Source organism: Nanorana parkeri, unplaced genomic scaffold (assembly GCF_000935625.1).
Source record: "Nanorana parkeri isolate BGI_ZX_2015 unplaced genomic scaffold, ASM93562v1 scaffold789, whole genome shotgun sequence".
Lineage (NCBI taxonomy): Eukaryota > Metazoa > Chordata > Amphibia > Anura > Dicroglossidae > Nanorana > Nanorana parkeri.
In genome coordinates, this window is record NW_017307057.1 from 367,470 (window position 1) to 383,055 (window position 15,586).

Here is a 15,586-nt window from a genome sequence, read left to right on the forward strand (position 1 = left end):
GTGTTGTTTTCTTTGTTAAACTCAATAAATATTCATTTGAGAAAGAATAATAATCTATAACATTCTTTGTATTGTCAATCCAGAATAAACTAAACTGCATTCTTTTCTGAGTCTTCTTGGTGAGTTGGACACTGCCTGTGGATTCTACCATCAAAACAGGTTGCCATACCATTCATACAGACAGAGTCTCCAGAGGTATGTTCAAATGCATAAAGTGGTAGTTGAAACAGAACAACAAAATGTTGTCACATAGACTACAGCATTCCTCAGTTTCTAAAATGCAAACACTTATTCTTGTATTTATTCATATATCTTCAACTTTTTGTTGACACAAATGTACAATGAGGAGTAGATATATTAAGTATTAGCAGTATCCTGAAAGTTATTTCTGTATTAAAATGGCTTAAAAAGTCTAATATAATAGTTTCAGTTCTTTCAAATAACTGATCCTAAACAAATATGAGGATCAGGAGTCCTGACTTTATTTAGACCTGCATTATTCTGCCAGGTCAATTATTTAAGCCAGATACAGCTGGGCAAATAGGTTTGCAACAGGCCCTCCCACCCCCACCCCACACGCACACATTTTGTTTTTTTTTCACAAAAACTCAACATATACACAATTAGAACTGTATCCACAATCGTTAATCTATATTACCGTAGACATACTGCACATGCATTTTGATGCCCTATTATAAAAACTATACCAAGCATATTAAATGATTGCTGTCACAAAAATTAAATCCTGAATGGAGGCAGCAATCTGTCCAAATAACATATCTAAACTGTCAGTAGCCATGTATTCCCAATTTTAGTTCCGGTGCTGCATTTACTAATACACGATGAATTAATACAGTTCAAAAAAATGTACCCTGTTTTATTAAGCACCATTTTTTTGAATAAGAGAGGGCATTTTCTGGTTTAAAGTTTTGCATATTCTAAGTGTCTAATACTCTACTACAAGATTCCACATGACTTGAAAAAAATCCTGCAGTCAAGAGATTAGGAAAACTTATTTGAAGCTTATTTGTAGCATGGCTAAGGATTAACAAAGAGTATTGAAAAGATATGTATTCCTTAAAAACTATTGTCTTCAATATGTGAAACATATTGACAGAGGCTGACTCCTGCTGTACACTCTTTCACACTTCTGACTGCTTCTTTTGATAACTAGAAATATCTGATGGCTCTGATGGCCTTAGAACAATGTCAATAAGCCAAGTGACACCGTTGAAGGGGAAAGTGAGAATAAAAGGCAAAAATAAAATAATATGAAATAAAAAAAATATATATATATATACATATTGTTGCTTTTTTTGCAATTATTATTTTTAAGCAAATAAGCAAAACTTCATAAGCAAAACAATAAAATAATGTCCCATACTGCAAAAAAATACAGTAACACATCAAAAGAAGCTTTATCACAAAGCTTTTACTACTGTCTTGTAAACTCATACATTTTACTATTCAAAATTCACAGATTTTAAACACTTGTGGGTTGGTATGAGCACCATTATCTTGGGGTTTTTCTCAGACAATGGTTTTCTGGTAATACTTCCTCATATGTCCCCATTTCACAAACAAAAGGAACCTGTTATCTTCCTCAAACAGAGATGATCATTTTTGCAATAAAAAAATACCCACACTTCAACAAAGTACAAATAATGAATCAGATGAAACTTTTGCATAACAAACTCACATGAAAATGTATGCATGCAAATTTGTACATTTATTTTTTCATGAATCATCTGGAATACAGTGTGAGAATTCAAAATAACTTCCATACGTCAAACCCTACATCTGTTTTTGGAAATGAGAATAAATACCTAAATAAACACTTGATAAAAATTGCATGAATAAACTGCAAAAAACTTACATAGTCATCATAGGTCTCGAGGGCAAGAGGTGGTGCACGAAAGCCAGGGGCAGCTGGGGCTCCTCGTCCCCTTGCCGTAGAAACTCCACGAGCTATTGGTGGCAATGGTAATGCCCCACGTGAGACAGGGGAACCTCTGGAAACTGGAGTACCTCGACCTGACAGTGAGGGTGGAATGGCACCTCCACGACTCCTAATAAAAAAAAATAATAGAGTGGGCACAGATTAAACAGTTCATAAATTTATAGCACAGGCTACCCAAACAGCCATAGGAAAATTTGGATTGTGACAGACCAAAATGTTATTAATAAGATTTAAATTGGATTATTGCATCTTATTCAGCCATAACTAACAATAAATCACAGCTCTGATTATTATGAACATTATTAAGATTTTGATATTTGTTGTCGTATAACAGTAACTCAACACAAATGACCAAAAACGTAAGAGTATCAGTCTCCATTCAGTGTCCTAAACACCCACAGAGGAATCCTAATCTTTAATTGGTGATATGTGATACCAACCAATTTCCAACATATTTTTCTTTCTAATGTCCCTAAAGCTGGCTATACACCAGTAGAATTTCATTTGAAATTTCCACTTTAGGAATGCTTTATTTTCTAACACTTAGAACGTCTATTTTACATTAATTGTTGACTGAAGAAACAAAATTTAGATCGTAAATGGGATTTGCGTTCATAATAAATTGTACAAATTTTAATGCACACGTGCTAGGCACAAAATAAACCTGTTTTATACACCTGGGATTCCATTCTGGTCTGGATGACATTTTGGGGGCTTTTAAATGAAATTAGTTGACTCACTTGGCAAGGTTGAACATTTTTTTTCCTGAATGAAATTTTAACAGTGTATGACCACCTTTAGTGTTTTTGAGTGTCCTCTTTACTGTACTTCTGTTTACTTTAGTTGGTTGGTACTCTAAAATACATAACCTGATAGAAATTATTCAGGAATTGTTTCTAAACACTCACACATAATTTTATACTTAAACTACTGCTTTGAAACTATCAGGCAGTAGCACAAGCCACAGTTCAAAGACATTGGTAACACATATTGGAGTTTTGTTGATGACATCAACTGGCATCAGCTTGAGATGTTTTTAGAGATCATTAAGATTTTATTGGCATGTGTATTTGACCTGCAGTTGAACTTCTTTTGTCTTGCATTTGACCTGCTTCAAACAGGTTTTGTATACCCATGGAATTATCATGTGGAACGTTAATTAAGTAGAACTTCTATTTTTAGCCACATTAAGAGCTTAGCACAAACAGCATTAAGCATGGTTTATTTTCTTCACTTTTTTAACATAAGGATGAGCTTTTAAATGTAACTTGCAGAGCTTGGTCTGCTTTGGTACTTTAGTAGATGAGGATGTTTAGGTTATACTTATACCCATATCCTAGAGCTGTCAATACATTGAGAGGTATGATTGTTTACTCCTGCGTAATCATATCATCAGGAGAAGCTTTTTTTACCTATTTACTCTTCAGTGCATGTTAGATGATCTCCCTATAACCCTCTACATGCATAGAGATGCAGTAATGGTTCAGATTTGTGGCACTGAACTTAGGAGTTAAAGCTTAAAAATGCATTCAAGTACCTTAACTATTAACAGATGTAGCTTACTTGTGTATCACTCAGTTATAGATCCTCAAATCATCTCTGAATTCATGCTGACACTGTCCTTCCTTCTGGAGGGTGGCTACTTTTGTTCCCCACGGTCCCTGTGTATGTTGTAAAGAAGTCACCACTCCAAGCTCACTTCCATGATGGACTACAATCTCACATCTAGTTTACTAATTCGTATTGAGAGTGTAGTCTATCATGGGAGCGAGATTGAAGCAGTGGCTACTTTACAACACAAGCAGGGACCAGGGGAAACAAATGTAGCCACCCTTCAGAAGGAAGGACAGTGTCAGCACCAATTCAGAGATGATTTGAGGTTCCACAGCTGAGTGATGCACACATTAATTACATTTTTGTTATTAGTTAAAGTATGTGAATGCATTTTTGAGATTTAACTCCTGAGTTTAGCATCACTTTAATCTAGTAGGCCTAATGGGGTCCACACATGGTGGATCACTCTGTAGCTTAGAAGAGTGTGGACAGTTTAAAGCTATGATTGCATTTTCCAACTTCATCCATACAATGTAACTCTCACAGGCTTTAGCCTTTTTTATCCATGCTTGTTCTTTAGGCCTTCACTTTGATTATTACCAGCACTTTCTTGGCTTTGTCATATATATGTGTAAAACCAGAAAAATAGAAGGAAAGAAGAACATAAATAACCTCTTTACACTTTCTACTAAATAAACATCAAACATGTACAAAATTAGAGTTCAGCAAATGTTTCCAAAGTGTTAAAGTAGGGTGAACATGTATGACTATGCAGTTGCAAAACACAAGTAACCTGTAACACCTACAGGGTTATTCACACAAAAGTGAAGACTTTGGAGAAGGCAGGAGAAGTGAACAATCTAGGACAGCTGAACTGGAAAGTGAGCTGAATTGAATAATTTTTCCAAATCAGCTATTTTGGCCTAGATTGTTCACTTCTCCTGCCTTCTCCAAACTCTTCACTCTTTTGTGAATAAGCCTGTTAGTGATCATTCTTCTTATTCCTTATGGGGGTGGTAAAAGGAGCTTGCATTTCAAAGCATTTCTCGCTGTAAATGTTTAGTTGTTGCTTCACTAGCTAAATTACAGTGCCATAGTGGTTCAATAGGATTTTTCATCTGACTTTCAGAAAACTAGTATGCATGGGTTTGGAAAAATAATCTCTGCATATACATTGTAAAGACCATGCACTCCAAAGGCTAATATATGTATAATGTACGGTAACTATATTAAGTTTATATGCCTACACTTTGCTTTCCCTGCCCCCTAGCATCAACATGCTAACACAATGTTTAAATAAAATCTATCCATTTTCATTACATGACTTATTTTAGCACCAGTGACATTATCACTGGGTCTCTGTGCTTCTCTTTGCAATGCAGGCTGATCATTGCTAGTGAGGGGGACCAAAATGATATGGTACATGGCTTCCTGAAAACATCACAGCATGCTGCTTCAGTACTCCTCTAAAGAGCCCTGTTTTGATGCAAGTAGTTGGTTGGCTCCTGTGAGAAGTTATGCAAACATCAAGATGCCTTGAGAAGTAGATATCAGTCTGGAGGAGTGGGCATTCCTTGGCAGGCTGCATTTTCATGTAGAATGTCCTAAGTAACAGCTTTATGTGATGATTAACCTCCATTAATATAAGAACTAAACCATGAACAGCAAGGCTGGAGAGGAAAGAGCTAGATTACGTTGGATGTTCTCCAGTGAGGAAATGAGGCAGGCTCAATCTAAGTTGCTCAGTGAAGTCAGAGTGAGCCGATTCAGTACAGAACAGGACCCTGTACAACTCTGCCAGACAAAAGGCAAGGCTGGAGTTTATCAATAAATAAGCTTGGTGAGCTAACACATGTCATGAGGAATCCATCTGGGAGAAGCCAGTTTTGGCATACTCTCTTCAGCAAAATAGCAGATTGTCATACACTGGAGGAAACATTTTCAAGGCTTTTAAATATAGCTGTGTAAATGGAAGTGTAAAAGGGCTGCATGAAGTAAGGAAATTGAATCTGAAGGTTCTGCAGTACTGGAAAAGCAGTGCTGTCTCAGAAAGTGCCTTCCTGTTTTACACAGTGTAATGGTCCTTTTTTTGAAAGCAACAAGGGAATCCAATTAGAAAAGAGCCATTGGCCAGTGTGTGGGAGAATTCTTGCTTTGAAAACTATTTATTTGGCTGGCAAAAGATGGATCAAGCCATTTAAATACAACATTATACTGCAGCTCCTACAGCAGCCAGATAGCATATTATATGTTTGTCATTTGTCCCTTAAGGAAATCTTTGAAAGAAAGCAAATTGACCAAAAATTATCCAATAGTTGAAATTATTGTTTTGGCTGTATCCCAGAAACAGAAATGTCAAATGCTGCTACGACAGCTCTACATTAAACCAATTATTTTTCTTACAGGTGCAATAGTGAACGGAAGAAAACTGGAACTTTATTACAGGGTAGCAAAACTTCAGCCCTCCAGCTGTGTTGAAACTACAAATCCCATTAGGCATTGAAAGATTCTTACAGCCACAGGCATGACTTCCAGATGAAGATGCATTATGGGATTTGTAGCTTCACCAAAGTCAAAGGGACAAATTTTGGCTAACCTTGCTTTACAATGAATGAAAATTTACCTGACAGTTGTCGTAGGAACTAATCTTAATCCTCTACTTCTTGTCACTTTACTTCGACTGGAGTCTTCAGAACCATTTAAATAGGACAGCTCCCTTAATTGTTCTTGCCGAATTTCATCATTATAATCCTGCAAAATAGAAAACAGTGATGCTAACTAATAATTAACGTTGCAAAGTAACATACATTTTTCAAAACTTTGTGTATTTTTATGTCAGTTACCTAAACTACATCTGAATTTTGAATGAATTTATGTTGTTAAACATTAACACAGAAAAAACAGTGTGCAATCCCCTCCCCAATTCATACCAGACCCTTTAGGTCTGGTAGAAATTTGGGGGGGACATCAGTGCCAAAAAAACAAAACAAAAGTCATAATAACAACTCTGCTTCCAAATGTCAATAAAGGGGAGGAACAAGTCCCATAACATCATGATTCACTCTGCCCCTTTGTTGACATTCGGGAGCAGAGCTGTCATTTTGAGGCAAGAGTTAGTTGGGATCGGTCGTGTTGGCAGTGCACTTGTACTCTTTTGTGTACTTTTTCTCTCGGCAAGTCAGCGGCTGTTGTCCATCCAGATTGATAAAGATCTACATCGCTGGATGACGTGATTGAGCTGTGGATTACATCAATGGACTTTTTTAAATAAAAGACTTGTCATAAACTGTGTTGTGTTTTTTTTCAAATAAACAACATTTTATGGTGTGGTGTGTTTAGTTACTATTTTACTGTATTTGGTGAATGAGTAGAGGTAACAACTACCCCTTACTCATTCAGAAGGAAGGGTGGCATATGGGTGCCCCTTTATGAAAGGGGGCACCCAGATTCCTATAATCCCCCCCTGCTCGCAGATGCCCACAACCACTGGGCCAGGGTTGTAGGGAAGACACCCTTGTCCTCATCGACATGGGGACACGGTGCTTTGGCAGGGAGTCTCCCCCTGGCAAAGCTCCCTCCCCATGTTGAGGTCAAGCGGCCTGGTATAGTGCAGGAGGGGGACCAGATGCACTTTCCTCCCCCCTTTCTTGCCCTGCCAGGCTGCTGCTCAGAACAAGGGTCTGGTAAGGGATTTTAGGGGGACCCCACACTTTTTTTTGGTTTGTTTTTTTTGGCAATAGGGTCCATCCTTAAATTCCTACCAGACCTAAACCTTTTATTGTTTCTGTGGACTGTCAAAAGTTAAAAAGAAAAATTTCACTTTTTTTCTAATGTCACTTTGCTGCAACAAAAATTAGCTCATAAATATCATTTAACCCATCCAAAATTAACGAAAATTTTCGATTAGTTCGAATCCAAATCCCAAAATGAACCAACTTTCGGACCCAAATCTCAAAAACTAAATAACAAAAAATCCGAAACGCACTAAACTAAATTTTTTGCCGGTGCACATGTCTAGAAAGGTGCAAAGAGGTTTTCTTCCATTTAAATCTGAATTATATGTTCTTTATATGTACATTAAATTCCAAGAAACTGAGTATATAGCTACAATCTCTTAGTTCCTTGTAACAATCAGGGGAAGTAGGTTCTCCTGCTGAATGGATTTCATATACTTTAGTTCTCAGATGATGTCTTTTAAAAAGGGTATTGAAGTTCCATACATTATTTGAGACAACTTTACACGTAGTAGATATGAGAGATGGGCAGTGCACCTATGGCAGGTGAAAATGTCTTAGAAGAAAACAGATATATAATTTCCTTTAAATAGTAATAATCATATAAACAATATTGCTGAAGCTAGTTTAAGAGATCCTGGAAGTATTATAGCTAAAAAAATCAGTAGTAGTTAAAGAGATGGTGAGATAGTGACATCATTAGTAAAGGTGACTTGGTTAATCAAATTACTTTTCTTTTCTAGAATGGTGGTGAGTAAAATTTTCCAAGCTGCTGTGAAGATCTGGGTAGACAAGGTGGTTCTCTTGTCACTGGGCCTGATGGCCAGGGTGAAAACATAAGTAAGACATTGTGAATTTAATATATGTCCCATCATCTAAGGCCTTCATTGTATGGAACTGGTTGTTGTGTTGAAGACTAGTTGAAAAGGAAATCCCCATGTATAGGTAATGACTGCTTTTTGCATAACAGATATGTTTGTTACCTAGACAAGGTATGCAGTGGCATTTCTGTGAATAACTAAGCAGTGCTCAGGACACCAGGGAGGAGACTGTGGGGACAAACTGTGGAGCAATCACGTATCTTGTTTCAAAACAGTGCAACTTTAAAAATCAATCCCGTGGTAGGTAAGAATTTTGTGGTCTGGTTAAGGTCAGGTACCCTGCTACTAATTTTAAGGATTGATTGATCTGCCTTTTGAGAATAGAGTACTGAATACATATATTGTAGTTTCTTTAAGATCAGTGGTATTCTGTGGCAGCACCTGAACCCTAAAATTCTTTAAATTCAGTTTAAAAGATCTTCAAACTATTTGTTAAGTTATCTCATATCATTCCTAAAGCATTGATCCTAGTCTCCCGGGCTCCCCATTTGGCTTTATAATCAATAGTAATGATAATTTCATTAGTTTTGTGCTACATTGTCTGAAATTATTTAATGCATGTACCCCAACAGTTTTAGGTCAGTGAAAAAAAGTGCCTGGTGCCAACCTTTTCCAATAAAGCTTTTAAATGTCATAGACTTACAGAAAAACTAATTTAATCAAAATTTCTTATTAAGCAACTGTTTCCATTAACAAGAAGTGAACACAAACACAAAAAAATGGTTCTATATATTTTAGACAAAAGCAAACATAAGTAATAGCTCTGGTATGCAGTAATGATAAGTCGATTATCAAACAGTTATGTAGATGGGAAAACAATTATTTATAAGAAGAAATTATCAGTATCACTCTCTAAGTGCAAATCTGTTCACATGTATTTGAACTTAAGCTGAAATCACACCCACTTTCTTTCTGCAAGTAAAGTTATGGACATTTTATTGACTTTAATTATTTATATTACTGTATATTAAGACTACAGAAATGTACATTCCAAGGTTTAAGGTTAAGAGAAAATTTTCCCATTAAAAGCAAAATGACAGTTGCAATCAGTTGATAGGTTGATAGGTTGTAGCAGGGACTTTACACATACCAACAGTTTGTAAAAGATAGCTGATTCAACTACAGAATGAATGAAGCTTCCACTTTTAGAATTCATACAAGTAATGTCAGCAATTTATATACTATAGAGAGTCAAGAATATTTTTCCCTTAATCCTGACAAGCTCTAAAGAAATGGACAGCTCTTTCAAATGCTATTAATACTGCATTCACAAAAGTTAATGTCTAATGTACAGTATAAGAATTTAAAAGGTTGATCATCAAGTGAGTCAGGGAAGACCTTCAGTTAATCAGATGTATTGATTAAAATTATTTTATTTCTTGGCTCATGCAGGATTATGGGCAATCCATAGGCAAAACGTGACCTTTTTAGTATTCACCAGTTAGTTGAAAATGTTAAAAAAATACTAACATTCATGATGACCACATGATGGCACATTAAGTAGAATCAAATAATTGTTATAAGATTGTATTTACACAGATTAATGCAGACAAACATAGAAATAGACTGCCTTGTCCATAAAGTAAATTCTGAGCTTAACATAGCTATGTGGTGTACTAAACCACTCTAGACTGCTACTAATTACCAGTAACCGCTTAGGCATTGCTTCCTGATTACTTGGCTGATGCTTGAGCATAATGCAGACCTATTTTCAGTGTGGGCATTTAGTTTTCTTTCTACAAGTGAAGTGGGTATCAAGAAGTAAAAATGGAGGCATGTTTTATCCTGCCAGTGCAGATTGCAGTACCATAATCTCCTTCTTGCAGTGGCTTCAACTAGGAGCTAGATTACCCAGAATCTATAAGTACTTCAAACACTGAAAACCAGTATTAAATTCCTGGGTAAAAAGAGAGTGACAATTATAATAACTATTAAAAATCTACTAATAATAATTAAAATTTTTACACACACGCACGCACACACGCACACACGCACACACGCACACACGCACACACACAGATATATATGATCACGATTTACATTTTTCAGTAGAAGGCATTAGGCATTGCTTCCTGATTACTTGGCTGATGCTTGAGCATAATGCTGACCTATTTTCAGTGTGGGCATCTAGTTTTCTTTCTACAAGTGAAGTGGGTATCAAGAAGTAAAAATGGAGGCATGTTTTATCCTGCCCCTGCCAGTGCAGATTGCAGTACCATAATCTCCTTCTTGCAGTGGCTTCAACTAAGAGCAAGATTACTCAGAATCCATAAGTACTGCAAACACTGAAAACCAGTAATAAATTCCTGGGTAAAAAGAGAGTGACAATTATAATAACTATTAAAAATCTACTAACAATAATTAAAATTTTTACACACATGCACCCACGCACGCACGCACGCAACTTACACGCACACACACACACACACACACACACACACCTATAGATATATATGATCACGATTTAAACCTTTATGTAGAAGTTTCAATTTATGAGAACTAGTAAATTGTTTTTGGAGTAATTTTTCAGACTGCATTAACTGTGGTTAAGAAACTAAAGAAACCACAAATGTTTTAAATCTTTGTCTTGCAAAGTAAATGTTCACTTAGCTTAGTGAATAAAGTAAAATCCGTTTTTTTTATCATTTATCTTGCTTATAATTAGGAATTAAGTGTGAACAGAAAATGCTGACCTATTTTCAGTGTGGGCATCTAGTTTTCTTTCTACAAGTGAAGTGGGTATCAAGAAGTAAAAATGGAGGCATGTTTTATCCTGCCCCTGCCAGTGCAGATTGCAGTACCATAATCTCCTTCTTGCAGTGGCTTCAACTAAGAGCAAGATTACTCAGAATCCATAAGTACTGCAAACACTGAAAACCAGTAATAAATTCCTGGGTAAAAAGAGAGTGACAATTATAATAACTATTAAAAATCTACTAACAATAATTAAAATTTTTACACACATGCACCCACGCACGCACGCACGCAACTTACACGCACACACACACACACACACACACACACACACACACACCTATAGATATATATGATCACGATTTAAACCTTTATGTAGAAGTTTCAATTTATGAGAACTAGTAAATTGTTTTTGGAGTAATTTTTCAGACTGCATTAACTGTGGTTAAGAAACTAAAGAAACCACAAATGTTTTAAATCTTTGTCTTGCAAAGTAAATGTTCACTTAGCTTAGTGAATAAAGTAAAATCCGTTTTTTTTATCATTTATCTTGCTTATAATTAGGAATTAAGTGTGAACAGAAACAAAACTGTTATCAGCCCTTAAACAGTGCAAAATGTACTTTGATATAACAATTATAAGAATGCTATCAGTTAAATTGTCAGAGGGTTAAACAGAAATCACAAAAGTACTGTAATATTACCCACAGGTGTGATGCGGTTAATAAACAGCTTTTGACTACAACTGTATACAACTTTCCAGGTATATCTATTTATTATATTGACACTGTCAGTGTTTAAAATCACAGGTATGTTTGCCCCAACACATTTTTATCATCCTGGTCTCCTTTCACCTAAAGAGTCATTTTGCAATATAGGAAATGGGGCCTTATGATGATGGGTTGTCAATAACAGAGAGGATGTGGAGGCAGGAGATGAAAAGATGTCACCAAGTGTCACCTGCACACAGAAAAGGCAGCCGCAATGTCCATGCCATATTTCATCAATCCCATTGTTCGTTAAGATCCCAAATTCATGTCATTCTTCATTTCAGTTACTTATTCTTTCACTGTGCCTTCAAGTCGTTCAGTTGTTTACAGTATTTTTCTAACCATTTAGTAATAGCTTATTCTTGTGTCTGTCATATCTATTCAAATTGCTTTAAAATGAGTTGACGTGACTTGAGATGCCGGAGGATCTCACAGTTTCAGTTAGGAAAACTTGTGATTGTTTGCCCTTGGCTCATATGTCACTCTTGGCTATGTTATATTTGCATACCCATTAAGTATTTATTATATATTTTTCTTACACTTCATTGTATATCCCAGTTCAAATTATAATTATCAAATAAAGAAACAAATTGTATACACAATTGCACAGCCAGCTAGCAAACAAAGAAACAGTAGTGTTAGGTACAGTAGAAGTAAAGTTTATGGATAGCTGATAGTGCTGCCGTGATCAGAAGCACACTAAGGCATGTGCACAGGTTTTATATCGCTGTTTATTTGTATAAACCTGGGGATCTATGTGTGCTTGGAAATGTATATTTTCTTTTACCACCACCTGGGCGTTTACTAAAAAGAATCTTGTCTGACAGTTCTGTGCTTGAAGAGCTTGAGCCTTCCCTGCATACCTGAATACCATTGCATTTTTCTGTCCCCTGTTGCTGATTTTAGTTTGTTCTGGCTGTCTTGTTTTGTCTGTGTTCACTGGACCCTGAATTATGAATCTGTGCTGTCTGAACCATCTCTGTGGCTCATTTATGAGCCATCTACCTTTGCCACATGTCCTTCCTTGTAAAAGTCTTTGTCAAGACTACTATCCTGTTGACTGTTTCAGTGTACTTACTTTTAAGTAAGGTGCATGAAAATATGCGTCAGTTGGTCCATATATTTATTTTGCAATTGTGTAGTCTTCAAATGTAATAAAGCTGATTCTTTATTTTTCTTTGTCTAATGATTTCTAAAACAAAAAGGATACATTCCAATATCTGTTACCCCAGAAAATTATATGATGCAAACAACTGTCTGAAGGAAACATTGCTGCCACTATACACAGCAAGTATTTGTCATATAAATGAGAGGCTGGCCATTCTATATTTATATTGAAAGGAAAGTACTGTGTATTTTAATTGAGCACATGTTTTGAGTTGTTATTATTGCAGTGTTAACATTACAAATTATTTAAAGTGAGTTTTACATATTACATGCTCTTCCATAAATGTATTTCTGTATTACAGCATTTCACACTGGGGTGCCTTGACACAGCTGCATGTATTTTCATGGTGCAGGTGGGACATCCATCAGTACAATGGAAACATATGATGCTAATCCAGGGTGGGTGGGATTCAAGCAGAAGATGCAAATCTGCCTCCATCCAGACCTGACCTGTCTTTCACCCTGCTGGGCACTGGGGGTGACTCTTCTGTAAAAGGTGGGACTGAGGAGGATTCTTCTGTGAAGGAGGGGACTGAATGGAACTCTGCAGTAAGGGGTAGCTGAGGGGGACTCTGTTGTAAAGTGGAGACTGTGGGGGACTGTGCTGTGAAGGGGGAAAGTGAAGTGGAAACTAAGGTTGGCTCTGCTGTGAAGGTAGGACAGGAGAGGACTCTGCTGTGAAGAGGAGGCTCCTGATGTAAAGGGGAGACTCTGCTGTAAAAGGGGGTATGAAGTGAAGGTGGGGCCTCTGATGTGAAGGTAGGGATTCTGATGCCAAGGGGGGACTCTGATGTGAAGGAAGCTCCTGATTAGAAGGAGAGACTTTAATTTGAAGGGGGCTTCTGATGTAAAGGAGGTCTCTAATGTGAAAGGACATACCCCATTTTTATGTTGTTTTTTTTCGTGAGGTCCCCCTTAGAATTAGAATTAGATTTTAGGGTGATCACATGTCATTTTTTTAATTTTTACATTTATGTTTTAACATTTTGGACTGGAGTGCCTCAAGATTTTGCATACTTTTAAAGGGCCCCATGACTTAAAAAACAGAGAAACACTGCTGTATTAAAAAAGAACTAAAGTCAAATCTTTGTTTGCCTTTAGTTCTCTTTTGGGTCAAAGGAGTACATTCTATCACCCTCATATAAAGCCACTTTATCATCTCTACTAGTGATGAGCCTAGCCTGGGTTTGGTTTGAAGGAAGTTCGCTGAACTTATCCCGTTATGAACCTCATTGAAGTCAATAGGAGCTGGATCCTTAGAGTCAGTTCTGACCATTATCAAAGCTAAGAGGCAATGCATTGTCAAACAAACGGGGCATTGGAAGCTGGGAACTGCCCCAAAAAATAATGTTTGGCGGGGAGCAGCTCTTTTAATAATATTTAAATGGGCAACATTAAAATGCACAATTCCTTTAAATGACATGCTCGGGAATGTCCTAAACCTTCCTGTCAAGTAGTGCATCTGTAGGATGTACATAAGTAAAAGTGATATTCACTAAGAAAAAAAGATACTATTTCAATTGTCAGCTGGTAAATGACTCCCTAAATCAAACAAAGGACATGGAGAGCTGGGGACTGCTTGGGGGAACATGTACCCATGCAAAAAAAATAAAATACAAAATACCATTTTGCAAGGATCAGCTTTTTTTTCCAAAAGTGCAACATTAAAAATGCACAATTGCTTCCTGATACTCATTAGAACTGCAGAACCTACTTGTATAATTAGCAAAGTGTCTTCAACATTACAGAACAAGTCCACTTAAATGTGACTAATTACTGATAAGTTCAATTGCCCGGCATTAAGCTGAGGTACTAACTTTACTATTATCTAGGTTCTAGATTTCTGGAAGAAGCATGCACATAAGGAAAGTCAGAGAAAAGTAATAAGTCCTTACACCGGTTCCAGATTAGTGACTAAATTTATCGAAGCAAGAAGCTCAGCCTGAAGCTCCGGCAACTAGCATTTTCAGATTGAGAGGTCAGCATTGGCTTTTTTCATGGTTTTTTTTCCCATATTTTTCATGTACGCTTACACACAACAGTCTACAGTTATTACAAGAAAACGTTAACATACTTTAGGCTCAATTCACAAGTGTAATACACCAGGATAAGCATACTTATTTTCAAAAAGGAGACTGCTGTTTCTCAGAATAACATTTGAAAATGACAGTAACAACATTAAAATAAGGATCGTTATCTTGGTGTAAAAGCTTTGTGGAAACATTCCTCCTTAAATTAATTGGTCATGGGCATCTGCTGAATCCTGGATCAATAACCATATAGAAATACACAACAATAAACAAGACATTTGTTTTTGTTTTTCCATTTTGTATTTTATAAATAACATTTGATTGCAGATGATTTTTTTCTGTTTACTTTTAAATCATATTGAAGTTTATTGATGCATGTAGCACATTACAGAAGAAATGCTACTGAGGTTAGCTTTTAAAAAAAATCTTTCTACACTTGTATATTTTACTTGTTTTCCTATAGACTGTGTACTGTATTTCACTTGGTCATGCTTTACTAATGTCTATTTTCTTGCTATCATTTGTTCCCTCTGAAGGCATCCGGAAAAATTGAACTGCTGTTCATGCCTGGTACTTTTAAATCATGCAACACAGCTATTGAATGTGCATGTTGTTTCCCCTTCCTTGCACTTGACCAAAATAATGGAGGGGAGAAACAATAAATTCTACAAGCACCAATTACTCATGCTAAAATGTCAGAACAAGGGTGATCCTCCTGCCCTGAATAATACACTGAAGGGCAAGGAAGATTATTTTTCAGAGAACCATTTTTGGAGTGTTGCCACTGGAGTAGTGAG

The 15,586-nt window shown here is 36.5% G+C and overlaps 1 protein-coding gene across 1 annotated transcript in view; it reads right to left on the reverse strand.

Moving 5' to 3' along the window:
* KHDRBS2 (KH RNA binding domain containing, signal transduction associated 2) overlaps positions 1–15,586 on the reverse strand; it is a 190,893-nt gene that overhangs the window by 60,160 nt on the left and 115,147 nt on the right. Inside the window, exons 8-9 of the mRNA XM_018564849.1 lie at positions 6,138–6,265; positions 1,877–2,069 (exon numbers count right to left, since the gene is read on the reverse strand). Coding sequence (XP_018420351.1) covers positions 1,877–2,069; positions 6,138–6,265 — 321 coding nt within the window. The remainder of the gene's footprint in view (positions 1–1,876; positions 2,070–6,137; positions 6,266–15,586) is intronic.